Source organism: Ursus arctos, unplaced genomic scaffold (assembly GCF_023065955.2).
Source record: "Ursus arctos isolate Adak ecotype North America unplaced genomic scaffold, UrsArc2.0 scaffold_14, whole genome shotgun sequence".
NCBI lineage: Eukaryota > Metazoa > Chordata > Mammalia > Carnivora > Ursidae > Ursus > Ursus arctos.
Genome location: NW_026622808.1, coordinates 58,889,199 through 58,910,680, shown reverse-complemented (window position 1 = coordinate 58,910,680; position 21,482 = coordinate 58,889,199). Strand labels below are relative to the sequence as shown.

Below are 21,482 nucleotides of genomic sequence, written 5' to 3'. Positions count from 1 at the left end.
GATGGTGATATTCAATAGAGGAAGGGCTGAAGAAAGTAGGAAAAAAGTATCCATAGAATTAAACAGTGAGCCAAACATTTTCCTTCTGACCACTTCCTTACTGCTTCTTAAGTATCTTAGTCATCAGAAGGGCTTGTGAGGAGAAAAAAGGCCATCTTGAAATGAGTGGTACAAGCTGCTTTACCAAAGGCAGGACCCCTTCAGAGAAAGCAAAGTTCTAGAGGAAGGTTGGCAGGGAGAAATGATTAGATTGGAGGAAAAATTTGTTCTGTTTATGACATTACACATTTGTAGCGTGGGACATTTCATGAGTCCTCTATATTATCCTCTATTCACATGGAACCATTTCTGAAAATATGTAACTCAAACATGCAAACCCTAACATACTTATTATTTATAGCTTAGTGAGATATAATTCATATGCCATACATTTCACTCATTTAAAGGATACAACAACCATCATACTTATGATATCATACAAAAGTATGTATAATAATGGATCCCTTTAACTTATAAAGTGTAGGGTCTCCTGGTGGTAGGGTTTAAATGTGGTAGAGAAGAAATTGGTAAATTTATTAGATAATACTATAGGATCCAAATAATTATTTTAGCTTTCTGATAAGTCTCCATATTAACTTGTTTTTCCAACATCCTTGCTTTAAGGAAGGAAGTCAAAGATGTTGGCCTCTCCAAAAGTTTAAATGAAGCTATAAAACTCCCATCCCCTTTTATGGTGTTGATAGGGTTATTTTCATATTATTAATACATGGGGGGCGCCTGGGTAGCGCAGTCGTTAAAGCGTCTGCCTTCGGCTCAGGGCGTGATCCTGGCGTTCCGGGATCGAGTCCCACATCGGGCTCCTCCGCTGGGAGCCTGCTTCTTCCTCTCCCACTCCCCTGCTGTGTTCCCTCTCTCGCTGGCTGTCTCTGTCAAATAAATAAATAAAATCTTAAAAAAAAAAAAAATACATGAACAAGTGAGGCTGTTTAAAGTTTTGAAGCACAATTTCACAGCATTTGGAATATGGCCAATATATAGTGGGAATTTTATAATTTGTTTCCTCTTATAACTTTTCTGGTTAGATACATGGAAGTCAGCGTCATAGTTCTATTTTTTACTCTTGGGGATAATTACTAGGGTTTTAGCAGGTGATAATCAGGCCCTTTTCCTTGATTTGTGTTTCTAAGCAAATGAGAAATAAGATGCACGAGTCAGACAGAAATGAAAATACCAGCTTTATTACCGATAAAAGTGATTGGAAAGCAAGGCTTAGGTACGTAGCCAAGGGTTTCCTTGGATCATTATAATGAAGTTTGGTGCTAGTGCTAGAAAACTGAAAATAACAGTGGCATAAATGAGGGAGACTCTCACCTAAAAGTCCAGAGGTTATCAGATCAGGATTGATGAGTTCCAGAGTATCTGGCACCGACTCCTGTCAAGTTTGTTCATTAGCTATGTATGGCCTCCCTTTTCTAGGGTCGTTTTGGGGTCTGGGAGGGATGCCCCAGCTCCACTTTTATGCATACAGTCTAGCCAACAGAAAGAAAGAGTGGGATAAGGAAAAATGTCTCTGTTTAAAGACACACCATTTTTTGCTTCTATCTCATTAGCAGAACATAGTCACTTAGCCACATCTAACTAGGAAAAGTATCCAGCTAAAAACAGAGAATTCTACCATAGAAGGGGAGAAGGGGTATTGCCAGACAATTTATAGTCTCTGCCATATTCCTGAGTTAAACTTCTGCAGCCAGACAGAGGCAGAGCCAGACAACCACCAGCCTCCCCTACAGTGAAACCCAAGTGCTTAGCACAGAGCAGAGACTTACCTGGAGGCTAAACTGCTTGAAAGAGAGGATCTGGGAAGGGGCTGAGCCAGACAAGTTCAGTTCCTCTCACTCTCACCCACTGAGAGAGGCCTAATGTGTTCCTCCCATGCTTTTTGCTCCTAACTGACGTCTGGCTTTTCTAAGGGGCAGAACAGCGAACTGTCATAAGGCAGGAAAGCAGTGCATGATTTGGCACCACAGTAACAAGGTTTTCTTATTTTCCCATGATCTAGCCTTTCTTTGTCTTCACTGTCCATTAGATTCAGAAATCTTCCCGAATAGTCATAAGAGAGTTCTTCTTCAGGCAAAATATCTTTGGCTGCAAAAAGTGCCAACTTTGGTACCATTGAGTCAACTCGGACAGGAATCATTAGCAGGTTTGGCTCGCAAGAATGATTGAGAAATCTTCCAATATTTCCAATATAGGCAGGATCAACAAATGTTTCCATTACCTGCCCGTTGTAAACATGTTCTCTGATGGCTATAATGTAATTTGGATCGTGCACTGTTTGTAACTGAATTCTTCTCTGTACTTCAGCATATCCCAAAACTTCACCAGCATATTCACAGACAAACCGTCCTTTTGGTATCAGTTCCAAGGTACGAAGTCCCCAGCCTTTTTTGTCCGTCTTGAACACCTGGAGTTGGAACTGCAGACCCTGCTGGACCACTCTGTTCCTGCAGTGGTCACCGCACTGGCACAGGACGTTGCATTCAAAAACTGGCTTGGCACACTTTCCTTCCGATCCTATATCTCTAAGGCGTGAATTATCATCATAGTTCTCCCCATGACGGAGACAGGAGCAAGTACCAGGGAGGCAGGGAGTTCTGAGGCAAATGCATCCGGGAAAGGTTATTTGTGTGGGATCAACATCTGTTCCAGGTCCAGCTACATGGTCAGGAGTATACTGCAAAAAAACAGAAATGCTCTAAGTCAGCATGTCATGTCACATATTTCATATATATTTCAAGCAGCTTTGGATGAGACACTTCCTAATTCCAACATATAAAATTGATTAAAACAAAATTGACAAAACACAATATACTAAAATATTGTTTGAAAACATACCTCTTCAATTTAAAAAATAAGATTAATTTTTGGATTAAAATTCTGTGGTTTCATTATAGGAATGGGGTAACAAAAGGAAAAAATATATGTTTTTCTCTTATCAGAAACTGAAAGATTTGTAACTAATTTTGTTTTCCTCTTAGTTTTGGATATCAGAAAAATCAGTGCTGAATTTAGTTTTTGAATGCAGTTAAGTATTTTTGACTCTTGATTGTTTCACATTTATCTGACAATATAAATGCATTTTATATTTTATGTGTATTTTATTGTGACTCACTGGAGATGCTTTTTGGGGAGAAGAAAGTCATAAAAGATAAATAAATTAATAAAAAATGGCCTTGGAAGAGAGTCTTCCACTGATTTTTTAAGGAATTCTTAATTTGAAGATTACCTAAATTCCTAAATATTCTTTGATGTTTAAAAAAGACGCTATCGCTTTAGCGTTTTATTTGAGTCTTCATAATGTTAAAAACAGGCATTGGCCAAGAAACTGCAGACAGAATTCCAAAAATCACATTTGTCTTATAGATATTAATAAACGTAGATGTATTTTATATATGTAAAGAAATCCTGTTTTTATTAAGTGATAAAGAGATAATACAGAAAAGTTTCTCACGTTACAGAAAAAGAAGAAAGTCCCAAGTCTAAAATCTCTTTGTGAAACCTGATCTCTGTTATTTCCTCACTAGCATAATGAAGCTCATTTCCAAACCTTGAAAGTTAAAGTATCTCTCATGAGCTCAGCATATTTCTTTATGTACAGAATAATTCTTGCTTATATGGAACCTAACTCATTTATTTATACCTGCTATTAGTGTTCTCGGACCCAATTTCAATGTGGTGGCAGTTGGGTGGGGAGTTTCCCCACACCTCTAACAAGCAATGTTTCGAGCACCAGGTGGGTATCTTACAACTCAACTCACTTCTGACACTGTCCAATAGCACTGCACCCCACAGTTTAAGGGGCCAGTCCTAAGACTGCTCCCACCACCCCTTCGGACACCAGTCGCAAACTCAGGTTGTCATCTGTGCTTCCGACTGATGGGCTACACATCGGAGGTTCCCATGACCTCCTCAGACTTCAGACACCAGTCACAAGTCCAATTTGTTACCTGAACTTGTGGCCGACAGGCTGTAAACAAGAGAAGTTCTCAAAATCCCCTCTTTGGGTTCAATTAATTTGCGAGAATTGCTCACAGAATCAGAGAAAAATTTTACGTACTAGACACCATTTATTAGGAAAGGATACAACTCAGGAACAGCCAGATGGAAGAGAGGCATAGAGCAACGTATGGGAAAAGGGAGAAGAGCTTCCATGCCTCTCCAGGCACGCCACACTCCCAGCACCTCCACGTTCACCAACCCAGAAGCTCTCTGAACCCTATTTTCTTGCGTTTTTATTGAGGCTTCATCACTTAGCCAGGATTGATTAAATCACTGGCTATTATTTGCAAATGTTTCAACCTCTAGGCCCCTCTCCCATTTGGAGGTGGAGGTGGGGGTGAGGGTACTGAAAGTTCCAATACTAATCATATGGTTGGCTCCACTGGCAGCCAGCTCGCCTTTTTCGGTGTTTTTCCAAAACTCGCCTCATTAACATAACAAAAGATACCTTTTTGCTGCTCTCATCACTTAGTAAATAACAAAGGTTTTAGGAGCTCTGTGCCAGAAATGGGGACAAAGACCAAATATAGATTTCTTTTTATAAATCACAACATCACACCTGCTTTGTTCCAAAAAGGACTGAATGAGACATATAGAGTTAAGATAAATGAACAATACATAAGAAATGTACAGTGAAGGGAAAAATAAGAGCTAGTTGAGCGAGCTTAGACACACACAGTGTGTAGCAGGAGGAAACTGGATGCTTGGTTCTGTCTGAGCACAGCCACTTCTAAGAGGAAATACGATCAGATGTAGGGCTTGAACTCTCTGTAAGGAATAATCTCACTGTTCAGAAGCAGCACTTTTTCCCATATGGAGACTGGACAGAAATTTCACCAATGTGTCTGTCTAAATCATTCTTTTCCACAAAACAGTTTCATGGGCTGTTTTTCATTCTAACTCTCAATAAAGGCTATTGGCATGCTGCCACAGCACAGTCAGTAAGAGCGGCACTGCAAGGGACCAGGCGCACAGGCTTTAATTCAGGGACAGATTTAGAGTCTCTAGAGGAATGTCTGAACTGCGTATCTTTGAGTCAATCATCCATTAATACAGCGTCTCTGGGCCAAGCTTTGGAGAAAGTATTAAACAACGTGTAGTTACACTCCCTGTGGAGGCCTCGGTGGAGCTATGCAGTTAGGCTCAAAACCCTATATTTTAAAAAACGTGAAGCTGGGGTAAGGATTGACATCCTCTTGTGAAAGATGAGGAGGATGATGAGTGGGAGTACCTGCGGGGGAAGGCCAACACTGCTTAAAAAGTGACTTGGGGGTGGAGAGCGGAAATAGCTTCTGTTGTTTGTGTCGTTTCTTACAGCTTTAGCTTAGAAAAAGATGCCCTATCAGTCAAATTCAATGACTGCTGTCTGAGACAGAATCTACTTCCAAGCTTTTAAGAGTCAAGGTTGAAATGTAAATGGTTACTGAGACATTTTAAAAAGTACTTGTAAAATGAAGATTTTACTATCTCTTTGTTAAACTTTTCAAGAAGAATTCTTTTAAATTGATTTCTTCTTAAAAGCACACATATTTTTGATGTACTATATAAATCACTAAACTGTAAAGTGATTTTCTTTTTTTTGGACGCAGATAACTCCTTTTGAAATCAAGTCTGACTTACTGTAGTTTTCTAACCAGAAGAGCATATTATTCTCTGTTGAACTTATCTGGATATGGATAGATTTGGAAAAATACTGTTATTTGCTTATTTTTATGTTTAAAAAAAGACACTGGAAAATCTAGTGATACGGTTTTTAAAAACTTTGGAATTTAAACTTGATGCATAATCTAAGATTTTTTAGAGACATAGATTATAAAGGGTATCTAATTCCAAATGAGCTGTAGACACCTTCCAAAGGATAACAGAGACCTCTGGATAAATTTCCTGCTTAAAGAGAATATTTGTTTTCCCTTGATGGATGTAATCCTTAACCCTGATATCAATACTTATCACAAATCATTTTATCTCCATATATTTCCATTTTCTCCTCATAAATAGTCAGTAAAATACCGCTCCAGAAAAATATTTCACCTTAGAAAAATGGCTACACTACAGAATAAACTTTTGAAATCTGTGGTCTAAATTAACATATGATTATGTAATTATTCATCTTTTCAGGTATCTAACCACATATTGGAAAACTGCTTAGAAATAATCTGATGTCACTGACCTGATATTCTATTCAAATATTTATATACCATGCCAATTGTTAGAGAATCTGAAAGCTAATATCAAGTATGTTACAAACTGGGAGTCAGCTGACTTGAGCCTAAATGCTCCCAATTTGTAACTCTTTCCATAGTCTGTCCTCTACTTCCTGGAGCAAAGCCCAGGGCCAAACTGATCCAAAAAAAGGGTGTTTACCCTGAGGGTTTTGTGCTTACCCTAAACCCAGGAGAGATCAAAGCTTGGGGAATGAGACCATAGAGGACATATTTTACCCACTCAGCATCTGTTTCTCTTCTTCTGATAAAAGCACCCTGACTCCTCCCAGGGGAACCCTTCCCACTCCTGCCTCATTGGTTTGGATGGGGATCCAGGTTGGGCGGGGGACCTGGACCTGGCTAATCAGGTCATCACTTGCTCCTTTCAACAGTGTTTGGTTCATGGATTGGCACAGTACTTAAGCCAGATCAATGAAAAACAATTGAGACTTCTGCTGAAAGTATCAGGAAGAGACATTCTCGTTCTACCTGTTCATATGGCATTCTCCAGTTTTACTGCACACATAAGACCTACTGAGGATGTAGCCAACCAGAGGAAAGGGGAGCGGGGTGCAAAGGGCAGAGGTGGTAGAAAGAAATATTTGATGACACCATTAGAGTTCTTAGATCCAGACATGCCTATAGTTACCACTCTTGGACTTTGCTGTTATGAGGCAGTTCCCTTTTTTTGCTTGAGTTAGTTTGTATTGTATTTCTATTTCTTGCAAATGATCCTTGATTGATATGTCCACAGTGGAAGGCTGACAATGGTTCCAGGAAATGGCTGGAAAATTGAGTCAAAGATACAAGATATAAATGGCTAATGAGAATTCAGGTCTCCAATTGGGAGATGAGGCTAAGACAAAGTGTGTAGGAGGCCAGATAGGCCTATGATGGGCCCGAATACGGGACAACCAATGGAAAATTTCTTCTTTTAAAATTTTAATTTATTTTATTACTTTATTTTTTAAAAGATTTTATTTATTTGACAGAGACAGAGAGAGAGATAGAGAGGGAGCGAACAAGCAGGGGGAAGGAGAGGGAGAAGGAGAAGCAGGTTCCCCACTGAGCAAGGAGCCAGATGTGGGGCTCCATCCCAGGACCCTGGGATCATGACCTGAGCCAAACTCAGACGCTTAGCCGACTGAGGCACCCCTAGGGAGAACTTCTTAATGTAGAACATGAAATGTCCTAAAGGAGACACATATAGAACTAGGCTCTTATTAGCATTAAGACTTAGGATCAGTTACCTTCTAAGTTTTGGGTCTGCACCTATAAAACAGTAATAATACCTGTATCTGCCCCCCAACCCCAGGTATTATTAAATTTAAATAACTAACCCTGTACTCGGTGCCAGGCACTTTATACTTTAAAAATAGCTTCCTTAAATGCTTCTAGATGTTATTTCCAGATTTTATATTTGAAACATCATATATTTCTGGCACATTACTTAATCTCTCTAAATATTTCATTTCTATATATTCTCACAGGTGGCTGTGAAGGGAAAAAATGAGAGAATCCATGAAAAAAGCCTGCTCTAGTGGTTGGCGCATAGGTGTTCAATGTAAATTATGTAGGCTATCTGTAGGGTGCTGAAAACAGCAGATTCTAAAGTTAAACTTTTCAGGTTCAAACACAGTTAAACCAAAATTTTGTCTAGGAGATGATATGATTATATTTCTATTTTCCATTACGTATCAATCTTGAGGTGGGGAAACTAAGAATTGATCCAGCGCAGACTTCTTTCATTCATCTGTAAATACTGCCTTATTGCTTCTTGGATGCACGTGCTGGGATTTAGAAAGAACCAGTCGGAAGAATATAAAGAGGACGTGGAGAATGGGATTTTTATCATTTCTTTGTATCGTAATAACATAAACTACTTTTTCCTGGTATGTATCAAAATGCAAACACTGATCATGCAAGAGTTGGGAATGAATGCAAAATGACCAGTGCAAAATGATGTAACAGAAACCAGATCCTTGAAGGACTGGGCAGAGATTTCAAGTTTTTTGACAGAAAACTTAAAACTTTTTTTTTTTTAATAAACCATGGTCACTCAAGAAGCCGAAATGGAAACCAGGAGACAGCATGTTGAAAATCAAATATACCTCCTTGGCTATTCTCATACACAATTTTTCTCTTTTCTGAACTAGATCTGCACTTATTAATAGCATAAACTTTGGGATCTAAATGGCATAGGCTATAGGGCTCTCTGGTTGTACTACACGTGTAAGTCTTATCTTTCTAACAAATACATGTCTCAAGGAAATGGTCGTGTGGTTTGGGGTATGACATGGTAATGGGGGTTGAGTTACTTTTCATAGTACTGGGCACAGAGCAGCTAGCTTAGGAAATATTTTTTGACCGCTTGATTGCAGCTCTTGATAACTTCTTACTGAAAGTCTGACTTTTCTTTCTTTCTTTTTAAAGATTTTATTTATTTATTTGACAGAGAGACAGACAGCCAGCGAGAGAGGGAACACAAGCAGGCGGAGTGGGAGAGGAAGAAACAGGCTCCCAGTGGAGCAGGGAGGTTGAGGCGGGGCTCGATCCCAGGACCCTGGGATCATACCCTGAGCCGAAGGCAGACGCTTAACGACTGAGCCACCCAGGCGCCCCGAAAGTCTGACTTTTCTAAGTCACATTCTATATCAAAGCCCCAGAAACTTAAGTATGACTCCGTGTAATATTTTGGGCTTAAAACCTAGGCCTTGATTCTGAATTTAAAGGAAGTGCTGTGAAAATCTTCATTCCTTTTTTGGTTGTTTTGAAACACCAGCTACATGAATCTTTGTACTTGGCCTCTACCCCATGAGTTTGTTTTTGCTCCAAGCAGCTATTAAGAGCCTGTGAGCCAGATAATTCTTGTCAAGGCCAAGTTGAAATCTTAAAAAATATGTTTAAGGCTGGTTTCAGAAACCTGAAAAAAGGCTAGAGTCAACTCTCCGTTCAAGAAAATCAATTAGTTTATTTTCTACTTGGCTTTCAACACAGATGGCATAATGATAGGCTTGTTTCCAGTGTGAACATGTGAATGTTCTTTTTTGCCTTTTCACACAGTACTCAAAAGCAAACCAGACACAAAGTTATTTTTACCTTGAGTTTTTTATGCCTTAATTCTTACGTGTATACATGCCTGTGAAGGCAGGGCTTGGGGTAAGCAAGCTGTTCTGACCTTTCATAAGACAGGTATTGTGTGCCATGAATACAGGAAAGCGAACTAGTTAAAGATACTTTTAAGCTTGTCATAAATATGTTTCAAGCATGTTTTATCTTCTTGGTAAGACTATTAGCTCCTTGAGGAAGGATCTGATCTTCTTTCTGTAACTCTAACTCTACCCAGAGCTATGCATATAGCCAGGCAGCTGGAATACTGAGGGGCCTGAGTCTTAGTCTCGAGATTTTCATTTATGCTTATCAAATGTAGATATAACTATCAATCATGAGGCTTCCTCTCCCCCCTCTCCAGCTCCCCGATAGCAACTAAGTGCTTTCTATATGGTCTTGTAAGCTCAAAGGCAAGGTTGTCACCATTTTATGTTCTATGTCTAGCTTAATACCTAGCACATTATACACACTCAATTACTTGCTGAATAAAGAAAACATTTATCAGTGTTTATGACCGGACATGTTTGGTTTTGAATATGTTTTTAGGGAGTAGTGTTTAATACGGTGTGGGCCAACTGTATTATTGTTATCATTTTTTAATTATTTATTTGAGAGAGAGAGAACGAGAGACAGACGACGAGCAGGGGGGAAGGGGCAGAGATAGAGGGAGAAGCAGACTTCCCACTAAGCAAGGAGCCCTACACAGGGTTTGATCCAAAGACCCTGGGATCATGACCCATGAGCCGAAGGCAGACACTTAACCAACTGAGCCACCCAAGCGCTCCTAGTCAACTGTATTATTAACCATAAAACTGCCCTAAGGTACTTTGAGGAAAAGTAACCTTTCCTGACATCAGTATCCTGCTTTACTTTTTGAAAACTGCTTCTGTTTTATTTGATCTTTACAACAACCCTAGGAAGAAGGAGGGATACACAGGGCTTGGTATTGATGGTATATGTGACCAAGATTATAAATTTTTAATTATTTTGCAGATGAAGAAGCTCAGACTCCAAGAAGTAGCCAGGATGGCTCAGCCCTGAACCTCGCTCTCCTACCTTCAAGTCCAAGTGCTCCTTCCACTCCAACATCATTGTTTTTTTGGTCATATTCCATAGGCAATGAGCAGGCCAAGGTCAGACAGGAAGAAAGGAAGAGCAGAAAGGGTTTTGATGTGGTAACACGTGAACATTTATTGGGTTCTTTCAGCAAACCAGGAAGTGTGTTTTACTTGTAATTCTCAAAGCAATCCGGGAAAGAGGCACTATTATTTTAATTGTACACGGGAGGATTGATTCTAAGGCTTAGCTGAGGATAGTTTATATTTGCCCAAGCCCTCATAGCATGAGGGAGACTCAGCAAAGTCTCATTCTAGGGACTAAGTTTTTAACCCTAACACTAGGCTGAGATCCCATTAATAGGGCCCATACCTTATTTTACACAAGAGACACCTGCGACCAGAGACGTAAATGACTTGCCCCCGAACCCTCAGTGAGTTCTGGGGACAGAGCCAGGAAAGAAAAAGCCAGGTTCTCAGGGCTCTTTCCAAGGGACCTCACGAAACACCTGGTTTTGCCCTTCAGGGAACTGCCAGTCTGTGGGGAGAAAGGAGGAATACTCTTGCTGTTGTTAAGGTCATTAAGGAGGGTTAACAGAACAAGACTAAAACCTGTGCATTTAAGGGCTATTCCTGCGCGAAACAGCTCTGTGACAGGTAAGAAAAAAAGCCGAGAATACGGAGACAACTTGGGGTAGGAGACTCATCCACAGAATCACTCCCAAGTCGGGAAAGCGACGCACGGGGAGTCCCCGCACCCATCCAGTTCCTCCCCCAACCTGGACCTGCGCCAGCCCCACCCCGGTGGCTGCGCGCGCAGTGCGCGTGCCCGGCAAGGCACGACCCAGAGAAAAGGGCGCCGAACCCCGCCCCCTACCTGGAAGGGCTCTGGCTCCGCCCCCGGGGGCCACGCGCTCACAGGCACGTTCTCCAAGCCGCGCGCGACATCCAGCCGCTCAGTAGGGGTCTCAGGCCCCTCCTCAGTCGCTGCCATCCCGCACGGCCACCTCTCTACAGCCTTCGCGGACTTTTCGCGCCATCTGGATGCGCGTGCTACTTAGACCCTTTTGGGCCTCGCAGAGGATGCTGGGAATCGTGGGTCGCGCGGCCCCGCCGCCTCCTGGGAGTCGTAGTTTTTCTCTCTCCTCTCACAAGTGGCCTGTGAGGGCGTCTCCTCCCTCGACCCTCGGCTTTCCTTGACTTTTTGGTCTGGCTCGCTGTCTTTTAAGCCAGAAGCACAACAAATAATACAAAGCTTTGGAAGGTATGGACATAGTTTTGGAAATACAAAATGAAGTGCTTTAGTTGTTCCTGTGAGTCTCAGGAAAGGTTTGGGAGGTGAGGTCATTTGTCCAGGTTTCTGAGGGCCGGGAAGATTGCTGGGGTGAGGGCAAGGGCGCGCTCTACCTGAGGGGGGACACGCACACCAGGGTTTCTAAAGTTCTGGAACTTGCGTAGAAGTTGGGTGTCGTGTGGTAGGGTTTGCTCTCAGGCGGCAGAACAGCGGTAAAGGGCGCCCTAAAGCCTGTGTGGGGACGCCCACTCCTGGATTGAGTTGTTTCCTCTCAGCTTCCCCTCTCCTAGAAAAGAAAAAAACCCGGCCCAACAAAGGATTCTGATAACCTCGTAATTGCCGGATCCAGTGGAGTACTTCCAAAGCTCTCTGACCCGATTGTCCTGCCGCAGCCACCTGAAACCCCGTGGCCCTGCAGCTTCTGCGGCACCGGTCCTGGTTGCGCTGCCTTCTGGCAGACGGTCCTTCTCCCTCCTGACTCTGACATGGCGGTGGTGTCACTCAGGTTTCCGCCCCAGGCCCTTTTCTCGGCCTCTCTGGGCTTCCTCAGTAATAGCATCTGGCGACGTGTCTTCAGATACTGTTATAAAGTATTAGGTCTTCTGTTTCCGGCTGAGATGTTACGGATAACCGCTTCGCTCCTGTTGTGGAGAGCCAACTGATGATGGGACTTTTCTACTTTCTGTCTTACAGACATCACGAGCTCACAATGACCTGAGTGGACTACTTCTAATGCAAATCTCCCTTCTCTCCTTAAAAATAAACTGGGAGCATAATTTGTCCACCATCGCCAGAGTTTCTAAAGCAACAAACCAAAGCATTTCCGTATATTTCTTCCTCGCCTAAGACCTCAATAGCTACGAGCTTCTTGGCTAAATCTTGTTGATTCTACTTTTGTAATGTTTTGCATTTTCATTTTTTATTTAGTCTCAGGCTCTGGTTTCTTCCTTGGATTCTTGAAGTTATTTTTTTCAAGTCTAACATTCTCCCAAATCACCTTTATGCTGCTTCTATAGTCTCTGAGGATGCACATGCCATTGTTATGTTGTTTAAAATCCTGTGTTTATATGCACAGTGCTATCTTTATCAATTTGGGGAATGTACTCGTGAAGAAGACATGATGCCCCAAGAGAGTTCTATTCCAGCAAACAAGTAATTACACACACCGAGAAATTAATAAGAACTATGAGTGTTATGAATAAAGAATTATAGGAGCAATGAGAAGAGTCACTCTCCTGTATTTGAGATTATCATGCTGTTTTTATTATTTTTTTTAACTTTTTCTTGGTAGTATTGTCTGCCCTTTGGAATGATATTTTGAAGGATCTGTTTTACTTTTTCCTGAAGTTGTCAGTGAAGTTGCTTCCTGAATACGCTATTCAGTTCATGTCAGCCCTTCAGTTTAATTTGTTTTTATCTTGCTAGCAAAGGATCCAAAAGTATTGTATATAGTGCAAGATTAAAATAATGAGAGGATGTTTGCAGGCTGATATATCCAATCTTCAAAGTGCCAAGCAGTCAGCCTTTCATCTTTTCCAGGTCTAAAAACTTATCTTATTTTCTCTAGACATTTGCTCTTCACTAGCTTAAACCTGGATCTTCAAAATTTGTTCCGAGAACTATTTTATTTTATTTTATTTTTTTTAAAGTTTTTATTTATTTATTCGACAGAGATAGAGACAGCCAGCGAGAGAGGGAACACAAGCAGGGGGAGTGGGAGAGGAAGAAGCAGGCTCATAGCTGAGGAGCCTGATGTGGGGCTCGATCCCGTAACGCCGGGATCACGCCCTGAGCCGAAGGCAGACGCTTAACCGCTGTGCCACCCAGGCGCCCCCCGAGAACTATTTTAACTATATGGTGAAAAAAAAAATGTATTCCTGGACATTAATGAGTTGCCCACACACTGACTGCTATAAATAAGGCTTGGACCTGAATATTACATTGATTATTCAAATTTCTTTTGTCTTTTTCATTGGCAGAAGAAAAATGAATCTGATCAGTAATAAAAAAATAATGCAATATAGTAAAACTCTAATATTATGTAGGTTAAATGATCTTTGGCTAAATTATGGAGTATGACTATATGGCCTTCCCATTTTTTAACAAAAATGGACTGTTATTGAGATGGTTTTATCATTTTTTTTGCCAGTGCTTTAATGAAGTTGTGCATGATTTTGTATTGAGAAGCCATTCTTTCATCAGAGTCTTACTTATCTGAGCTTAATCTGGGGTATACTTTATAGCCAGTGATGAAAGGCCTAAAGTAAGCAGAAGTTACGTATTTGTTGGTGTTAATGACAGCATGAATAGAATAGTTTGGAAATCTTAGCAACAGTTTTAACTATCACTACTAGATATTAAGTAGCACCTGGATCTCATCAAGTAAGATTGTGTAAATGAAATCATTTTGAAGAGAACAAAGCATAGTAGTTGATACTTCTGGGGGTTTCTGCCCAACTCATTGACTCTTTCCCTTCTGAGAACATGCGCCCCCCAGTCCATCCCATGGGGTGGGCTTGCTGGTAATCATATTTATATTACACAACCCCTAAGCCTTGACTCATGCTTTTGACTTCTTTTTTTTTTTTTTTAAGATTTTATTTATTTGAGAGTGAGACAGAGAGAATGAGTGGGGTGAGGGGCAGAGGGAGAAGCAGACTCCCCACCGAGCAGGGAGCCCAACACAGGTTCAATCCCAGGACCCCGAGACCATGACCTGAACAGAAGGCAGATGCCCAACCCTCTGAGCCACCCAGGCTCCCCTGCTTTTGACTTCTTGATGCATACTTGATTCAAGCTAGGCCACTAAAATTCTCTTTATGAGTAGTTGAGACCAAAACCCGCTAAAACTATATATATAATTTGGGAGCAAGAGGTAGTTTTTTATTCAGTATATTGACGGAGAGGCAGAGATAAGTCAGTCTTCCAAGAGGAAGACAACGCAGATAGTGAGAAGGAGAGAGGTCTTTGTAGTTCCTGACACCTGGCCATTTCTGGGTCTGATTCGTTTTTAATTCACACAACATATTTTTATTCCTATAACAAATTCTTCCTTTAGGTTTAGGTTAAGTCAGTGTGGTATCTGTTACTGTAGTCAAAGAATTTAGGCCAGTGAAAATGATGGTATTATTATTATTACCATTATCATTACCATTATTCTTGCTGGATAATCAACTACTCTGCTCTGTATAGCAGTTAGTTGATATCTATGAATTTTTGTTTATTTTATAAGTTGGTAAGTTATGTTTGTTATTTTTTGAACTTTGCTTTTCTGGTGTGTTTTACACTAAAGAATGTCTCCCCAAGATAATATGAATAGAAATTTACATCAAACAATAGTAAAAAACCATAAAATTTATAGCTGGTAGAAGGGATAATAATGAGTTATAGCATACATAATATGTGCCCAATATTGTAAAAAGATAACAGAATAGAAAGGAAATTGTTAAAAAAATATGTCTTTTTAGTAGCTGAAATTGTATGTCAGAATGGGTGGCATATGGATCATTCTGCAGCAAGAAAAAATATGGCTATTGATTAAAATAACTTGAGAGTGGTAGTTTAAAAATTATGGTCCTGTGTTATTTGTGCTTTTTAAAAGAGAGTAGTTTATGTTTTTATGTTTAGACTGCTCGTAAATATATAGTTTAGCAGAAAAAAAACTTGCATCATGTTCTATATATATTTTTTTAAAGATTGTATTTATTTATTTATTTGACAGAGATAGAGACAGCCAGCGAGAGAGGGAACACAAGCAGGGGGAGTGGGAGAGGAAGAAGCAGGCTCCCAGCGGAGGAGCCTGATGTGGGGCTCGATTCCATAATGCCAGGATCATGCCCTGAGCTGAAGGCAGACGCTTAACGACTGCGCCACCCAGGCGCCCCTTTGTTCTATATTTTTATCATTGCATTGTAGTTTAATGAAATCCATGTTTACCTCGTCGACATGACAAAAAAAGCACCAAGATATAATCACAATCAGAATATTGTTATTATAAGTACTTTAGTTGTAAATATCAAGGATTGATGATTATAGAATAATAACTCATAATGGCATGCAGTCAAATGGGGATTGTTTGATAATAGATCAAGAGGTGAACGAAGAGAATTATGTATTTAACCTGAAAGTCACCAGCAGGGAATTAATTTCACTTATCAAAGACATATGATCAAATTTATTACCGGGTGTATTCAAATACTATTACCAAGTCTATGAGTACAGACTTGCTGTGTTTGCAACTTGTTTGCAACAGCCTTTCAAGGAGTTAGGTTCACACATTTTCATTTTCACTTGGGAAGGTAGCTTTACATATTACTTAGAGGGATACCACCCATAAGCAGGACATCATGATTTTTAAAAAGCACTAGATTTCCTTTCTGCTCATTTATAATAAGGCACGTGGGCCAGCCTCTTCTACTCGTAGTTTTTTTTTTTTTTTTAAGATTTTATTTATTTATTTGACAGCGAGAGAGACAGCCAGCGAGAGAGGAAACATAGGCGTGGGGGGGGGGTGGGTGGGAGAGGAAGAAGCAGGCTCCCAGGGGAGGAGGCTGACGTAGGGCTCGATCCCAGAACGCCGGGATCACGCCCTGAGCTGAAGGCAGACGCTTAACGACTGAGCCACCCAGGCGTCCCTACTCGTAGTTTTGAAAGCAAAGGTGTATCCTTTAAAGTTTAGTTCCACAAATGTCTTGTTGCCGAGAAATCTACATAGAACATTTAAGCCCACATCTGCCAGAGTCTATAAGATAATTTCCAGCAGATAACCTAAAGTATCATCTGACACCAAGATTTTTCTTAGGAATTGTATTAAGTTTCAGCTTCTTATAATTCTACATTCCTGCCACTTTCTAGACCTCCGTAGGCATTTTTGCTCTGGTAGCTTCCCACCTCCAATTCTGGTTACTTGGAAGGAGAAGGGAAATGAAACCAAAGAAACAAAAAGACTAATGCAAAGAATTCTACTCAAATGCCCAAACTAACTTGATTAAAGTATCTCTGGAAAAATGTTGATAATTTATACTTATTTTTTTTTTTTTTAGCTATTCCAACTAGGAAAAAATTGTGAAATGAATTGTACAGTGGAAAAAGCTGTTTTCTTTTTCATTATCTCGGTAAATGTTAATGCATTAAAATCAATGTTATTGCTGTGAGTAGGTTGATTTTTAGGTATGAATTGAGGAATATTGTGGGTACTCTTTTTCTCCAAAAAGACCTTCTCCAGTGTCTGATTGTGAAGTCTGAAATCCCCATCATTAGAACTCCCATCTCTGGTAAGCATTGCCTTCTTCCTGTGGTTCTCTTTTAGAACTCCAGTATTTCTGGGAGTAAAAAAAGTGGTAAACACAAATGTGTTTTATCGTATTGTTTTCCTTCCTGATATGGAGATATCTTGGACATACTGAGAACTTAGAGGAGTTGGTGAGGAGAAGGATAAAATGCCAGACATATTAAATGGACATTTTGTTGAGCACTTACTTTATTTTCTAGCAATGTCCAAAAATTCCTATGATTCTGAACATGTTCTGTATCTATGCTATTCAGTGCAGTAGATGCCAGCCACATGTGACTACTGATTCCTTGGAATATGGTCATGTGACTGAAGAATTGAATTTTAAATTTTATTTAATTTTAATTAATTTAAATTTGATTTAAATAGCCACATATAGTTAATGGCTACTGTATTGTACATCACATTTCTAGACACTATGCTAAACATTATACATTTCTTTTTCTTCACAACAACTCCATGAAGCAGGCAATATTTGCTCTCTTGGACAAAATCGGGGAACTGAAGTTCAGATAAATGAAGTAATTTTTTTTGTGTACCTTACATGTATGAGTGGTAGAGTGGGATTTGGGTTCAGGTCTGAAACTGCCTCTCTGAAAACAGAGTTTCTCACTATTTATGTGGCCAATTCTTAGCCTCCATCTTCAGAGACTGACTTTCTTCTAGCTGCTGTGAAGGAAGTAAAGGATTAGAAATCATGAAGTTAAAAAATTTATACAATATTTCATCTTATTTGAAAGTAAAGTTGGCCCTCGAACAACACAGGTCTGAACTGCCCAGGTCCACTTGTTCGTGGGTATTTTACAGTACAGTACTGTGAATGTATTTTCTCTTTCTTAATATTTCCTCAATAACATTTTTTATCCAGCTTATTGTAAGAATACAGGATAAAATACATATAACATATAAAATATATGTTAATCGAATGTTTATGTTATCAGTAGGCTTCCAGTCAACAGTAGTTAAGTTTTGGGGGCATCCAAAGTTATATGTGGATTTTCAGTTGTGTGAGGGGTCAGCACCCCTAACCCCCACATTGTTTGAGGGTCCATAGTAATTTCTGTAATGAAGGGGAGCAGGTAACTTGAGAGATTCTTTTTTTAAAGGCTGAAAAAGGTTTTAAGAGCTGTTGCCCTTGGGCTTTGATAAAACAATCCAATTAATTAGTCTGCCTCAAAAGAAATTTTGCTCTTACTGCTGGGTATCCTAGTCCTGGAGCCTGACTACTGAGAATCGTCTATTGTACCACTGAGGTCTCTGCCTTGTGACAGTCAACGGTTAGTACTGAAAATTTACTAGCCCTGAGCTGCCTGAGAGAGGGGGCTAAGTAATAGAAATCTGTTGCATATACGATTTCGTCTCTCTCTTGGTAGAGAAAAATGCAGAGAACACCAACAGCTGTTGAAGTGATTTCTAGTTCTACTTTCTTGTATTTTAGACTTTAAATAAATTAATGGAAGCAACAAATTGCTCTATTCCTCTGCCACTCAGGAGACACAAAATGGGTGGCTCTTTGAACTCCAGAACCATTCAGCTTCAGAATGGAAGGCCAGAAGATTATTTTTATGGGCGATCAACATTTCTTTGCAGTAGTAAGGTTTTTTTTTCAGTGTCATTCTAATCCTAACTCTTCCACTCTCGAGTAATTACTCTATGGCTAAGGAATGACTGGCTGTTTCTTGCAGTTCTGAATTCCCTTCTTTAATCCTGATTCTAGCTTTAATACTCACCTTCCATTTCGTTCCCTTATAATTTTAATTTGCGGTATATTTTTTTTTTTAGTCAAATAGCGTCACATCTATTTGCTTCAGTAAAGTTTTAGCTCTGGAAGATTGTATTCCATGTGCTAGAATTTATCTGTGAGCCTTAGCTTAGAACATTGAATATCATTTGCTTTTTTACAGAACTGGGAAATTATGGGGTTGATGACACAGGAACCACGTCTCACTGAAGATGAAATATGTGAGTTTTCTCATTACTTTTAGCAAATTAATTACAATTCCCCCCCAAAGTGGCCTTTTTTGTTGTTGTTGTTTTTACTTGGTAAAGTTCACTTTGTGCTTTCCAGACCCTAGCTTTTGTAGGTGTTTGTTGCTGGGACTTTTGTCTTAATGAAGTCTGGCAGCAACTCTTGAGGTGAGACAACCAATTTTACTTTTGCTCTGGCACTGAGTCCAGCCATCTGCTTTAGGTCTGACTTTCAAACACAAAGGGAAAACACAAAGTATAGCCAACTTGGCGGTGACAGCTGGTGGGAGAAAAGAATCATTGTGTTTGACAGGGTCCTTTGGTAACAGACCGGGAGGTGAGTCAAATACATTATATTATCTCAGATATGGATGCCTGCAGGTTAGTTGGAATTTTAATTTCTGACTCATCCACCTTATTTCCACTTCTTGGAGGAAACCCCTTCCTGTCACACATTGTCATATCCACATCTTCTTGAACAAGAGAACTATATAGACGAACATCAAAATAGATATTCCACAACAGAGTCCTTTGCATTTAACCAATACCTTGTGGATGCGCTATTTGTTTCAGCCTATGTGTATTTTAAACCAGAAATGATCACAAAGTTTGCATATTTTAGGGCAAATGGTTATCTTAGAGATATTACTTCAATACTTCAGTTTTTTTCTCCATTGAAAAATTCCATACTAATTAATAATACCTAAGTAAAGGGAAATTTAATTAATTAATTAATTTTAAAATGTAAATTAAATTAACATACTGTGTATTATTAGTTCCAGAGGTAGAGTTTAGTGATTCATCAGTTGCATATAACACCAGGTGCTCATTACATCAAGTGCTGTCCTTAATGCCCATCACCCAGTTACCCCCCCCCAACTTCCCTCCAGCAACCCTCAGTTTGTTTCCTTTAGTTAAGAGTCTCTTGGGAAAATTTATTTTAGGTGATTAAATTTACATTTGAACAATTGGAATTTTATTTCAAATCATCTGGAGTAAATCATATTCTATGTTGGTTTTTATAACTAATTAGTTATTTCAATTTTTTGGTTTTATTTTTTAGTAAGCAAATGAAGCTATGGCAGATCCTTGGACATAGTTAATTATTAGAAGATGCCTTATATCTAAAGAAACACCATATTAGGATTGGGGTGAAGTAGGTTTCAAGATAAGAGTGACATCAACCTTAAAAGACAGGGTCATTTCTTTCCATTTTGGAAAGTGTCTGGAATTCATGGTAATTTGGTTTTCAACTCTGTATTTGGAAATGTAGTTTTGTCTTTCCCTGAAGGTCAATATAAAGAATCCATTTTCTGCCAAGAGCCAATCAAAGAGGAGCGTGGGATCGATGAAAGAGGTGGTTAAAAACCTACTTCATTTTCTTCCCTTGGAGAAATATAAAATGCTTATTCACTAAATATGAAATCAAGTTATCTATTATTCACCACAAACCTTTTCTGGAACAAAGTACAGCATAAATTATTTATTTTGCATTATGAAATAAAGTTAAAAGAGAAATGGGAAAGGAAGCACTTTAGAGTAAATGAGAATGGGAAAGTGCAGAAGGATATTTATCTATATCTTTAGATATTTATCTGTATCTTTCTCTATCAAGAGAGATTGATTTAGAGGAAGAAGAGGGAAAGAAAATGTCTGGATTATTTTTTAAAATTTTATGTATTTATCTGAAAGAGAGAGAGAATGAGCGGGGGAGAGGGGTGGTGGTGGTGGTGGGGTGGTGGCAGAGGGAGAGGGAGAAGCAGGGCCCCCACTGAGCAGGGAGCCAGATGCAGGGTTCCATTCCAGGACCCTGAGATCATGACATGAGCTGAAGGCAGCAGCTTAACCAACTAAGCCACCCAGGTGCCCCATGGATTATTTATAAGTATTAACTTATGTCCTTGGTAATGGTTTGTCCTATTGTTAATCTGGGACTACGATCAGTGTTAACTAATGTCTCTTAAAATTTTCCCCCGAAATTGTTGGTTTTATTTTTCATTCAGCCGTTGAGTATACACTGATGATTTACTACTTGCAAGGTGATGTGATGGGGCATGGGGAATAATTATAATATTTGGTGAGCCAATTCTGTATGCCAGATGCTAGACAAGGCCTTTTATGTAGGTTTTGTTTATTCTTTACAACAATCCTGTGAGGTAGGAGTTACTGCTGCTGCTTCTCACTATGTATTACATGGAGAGAAAATGGGATGTGGAGAAATTAGAACTGATAAAAAAGTTTTTTAAAAGTGTTCTGATTTGTAGTGTTTTCTGATTTCTGTTATGTAAGTATACCTATCATGGCTGATTTCAAGCTATCGACAGTTTAACAACTGGCTTGCAAAATTTCTGAATATTAAACTGTTCATGAGTGCAGGTATGAGCCAGCTTCATTACATCACTGAAGGTGATTGTCTGCCTGTCCTCAAAATACTTAAAGTCCAATAGGGAAGATAAGGCCATGTAATACACCTAGAAAATGAGAGGAACCAGATAAGGTGG

General features: G+C 39.6%; 1 protein-coding gene and 1 pseudogene across 1 annotated transcript; one reads left to right on the top strand and one right to left on the bottom strand.

Annotated features, from left to right (window-relative positions):
• Nucleotides 1-21,482, top strand: part of LOC113257108 (actin, clone 302-like) — an 89,632-nt pseudogene that overhangs the window by 19,967 nt on the left and 48,183 nt on the right.
• LOC113257110 (histone-lysine N-methyltransferase SETMAR) lies at nucleotides 1,775-11,469 on the bottom strand. Its single transcript, XM_026501261.4, is given in 3 exon segments — nucleotides 1,775-2,734; nucleotides 11,307-11,433; nucleotides 11,435-11,469. Coding segments are annotated over 3 exon segments (951 nt in total). The 3' UTR covers nucleotides 1,775-1,945.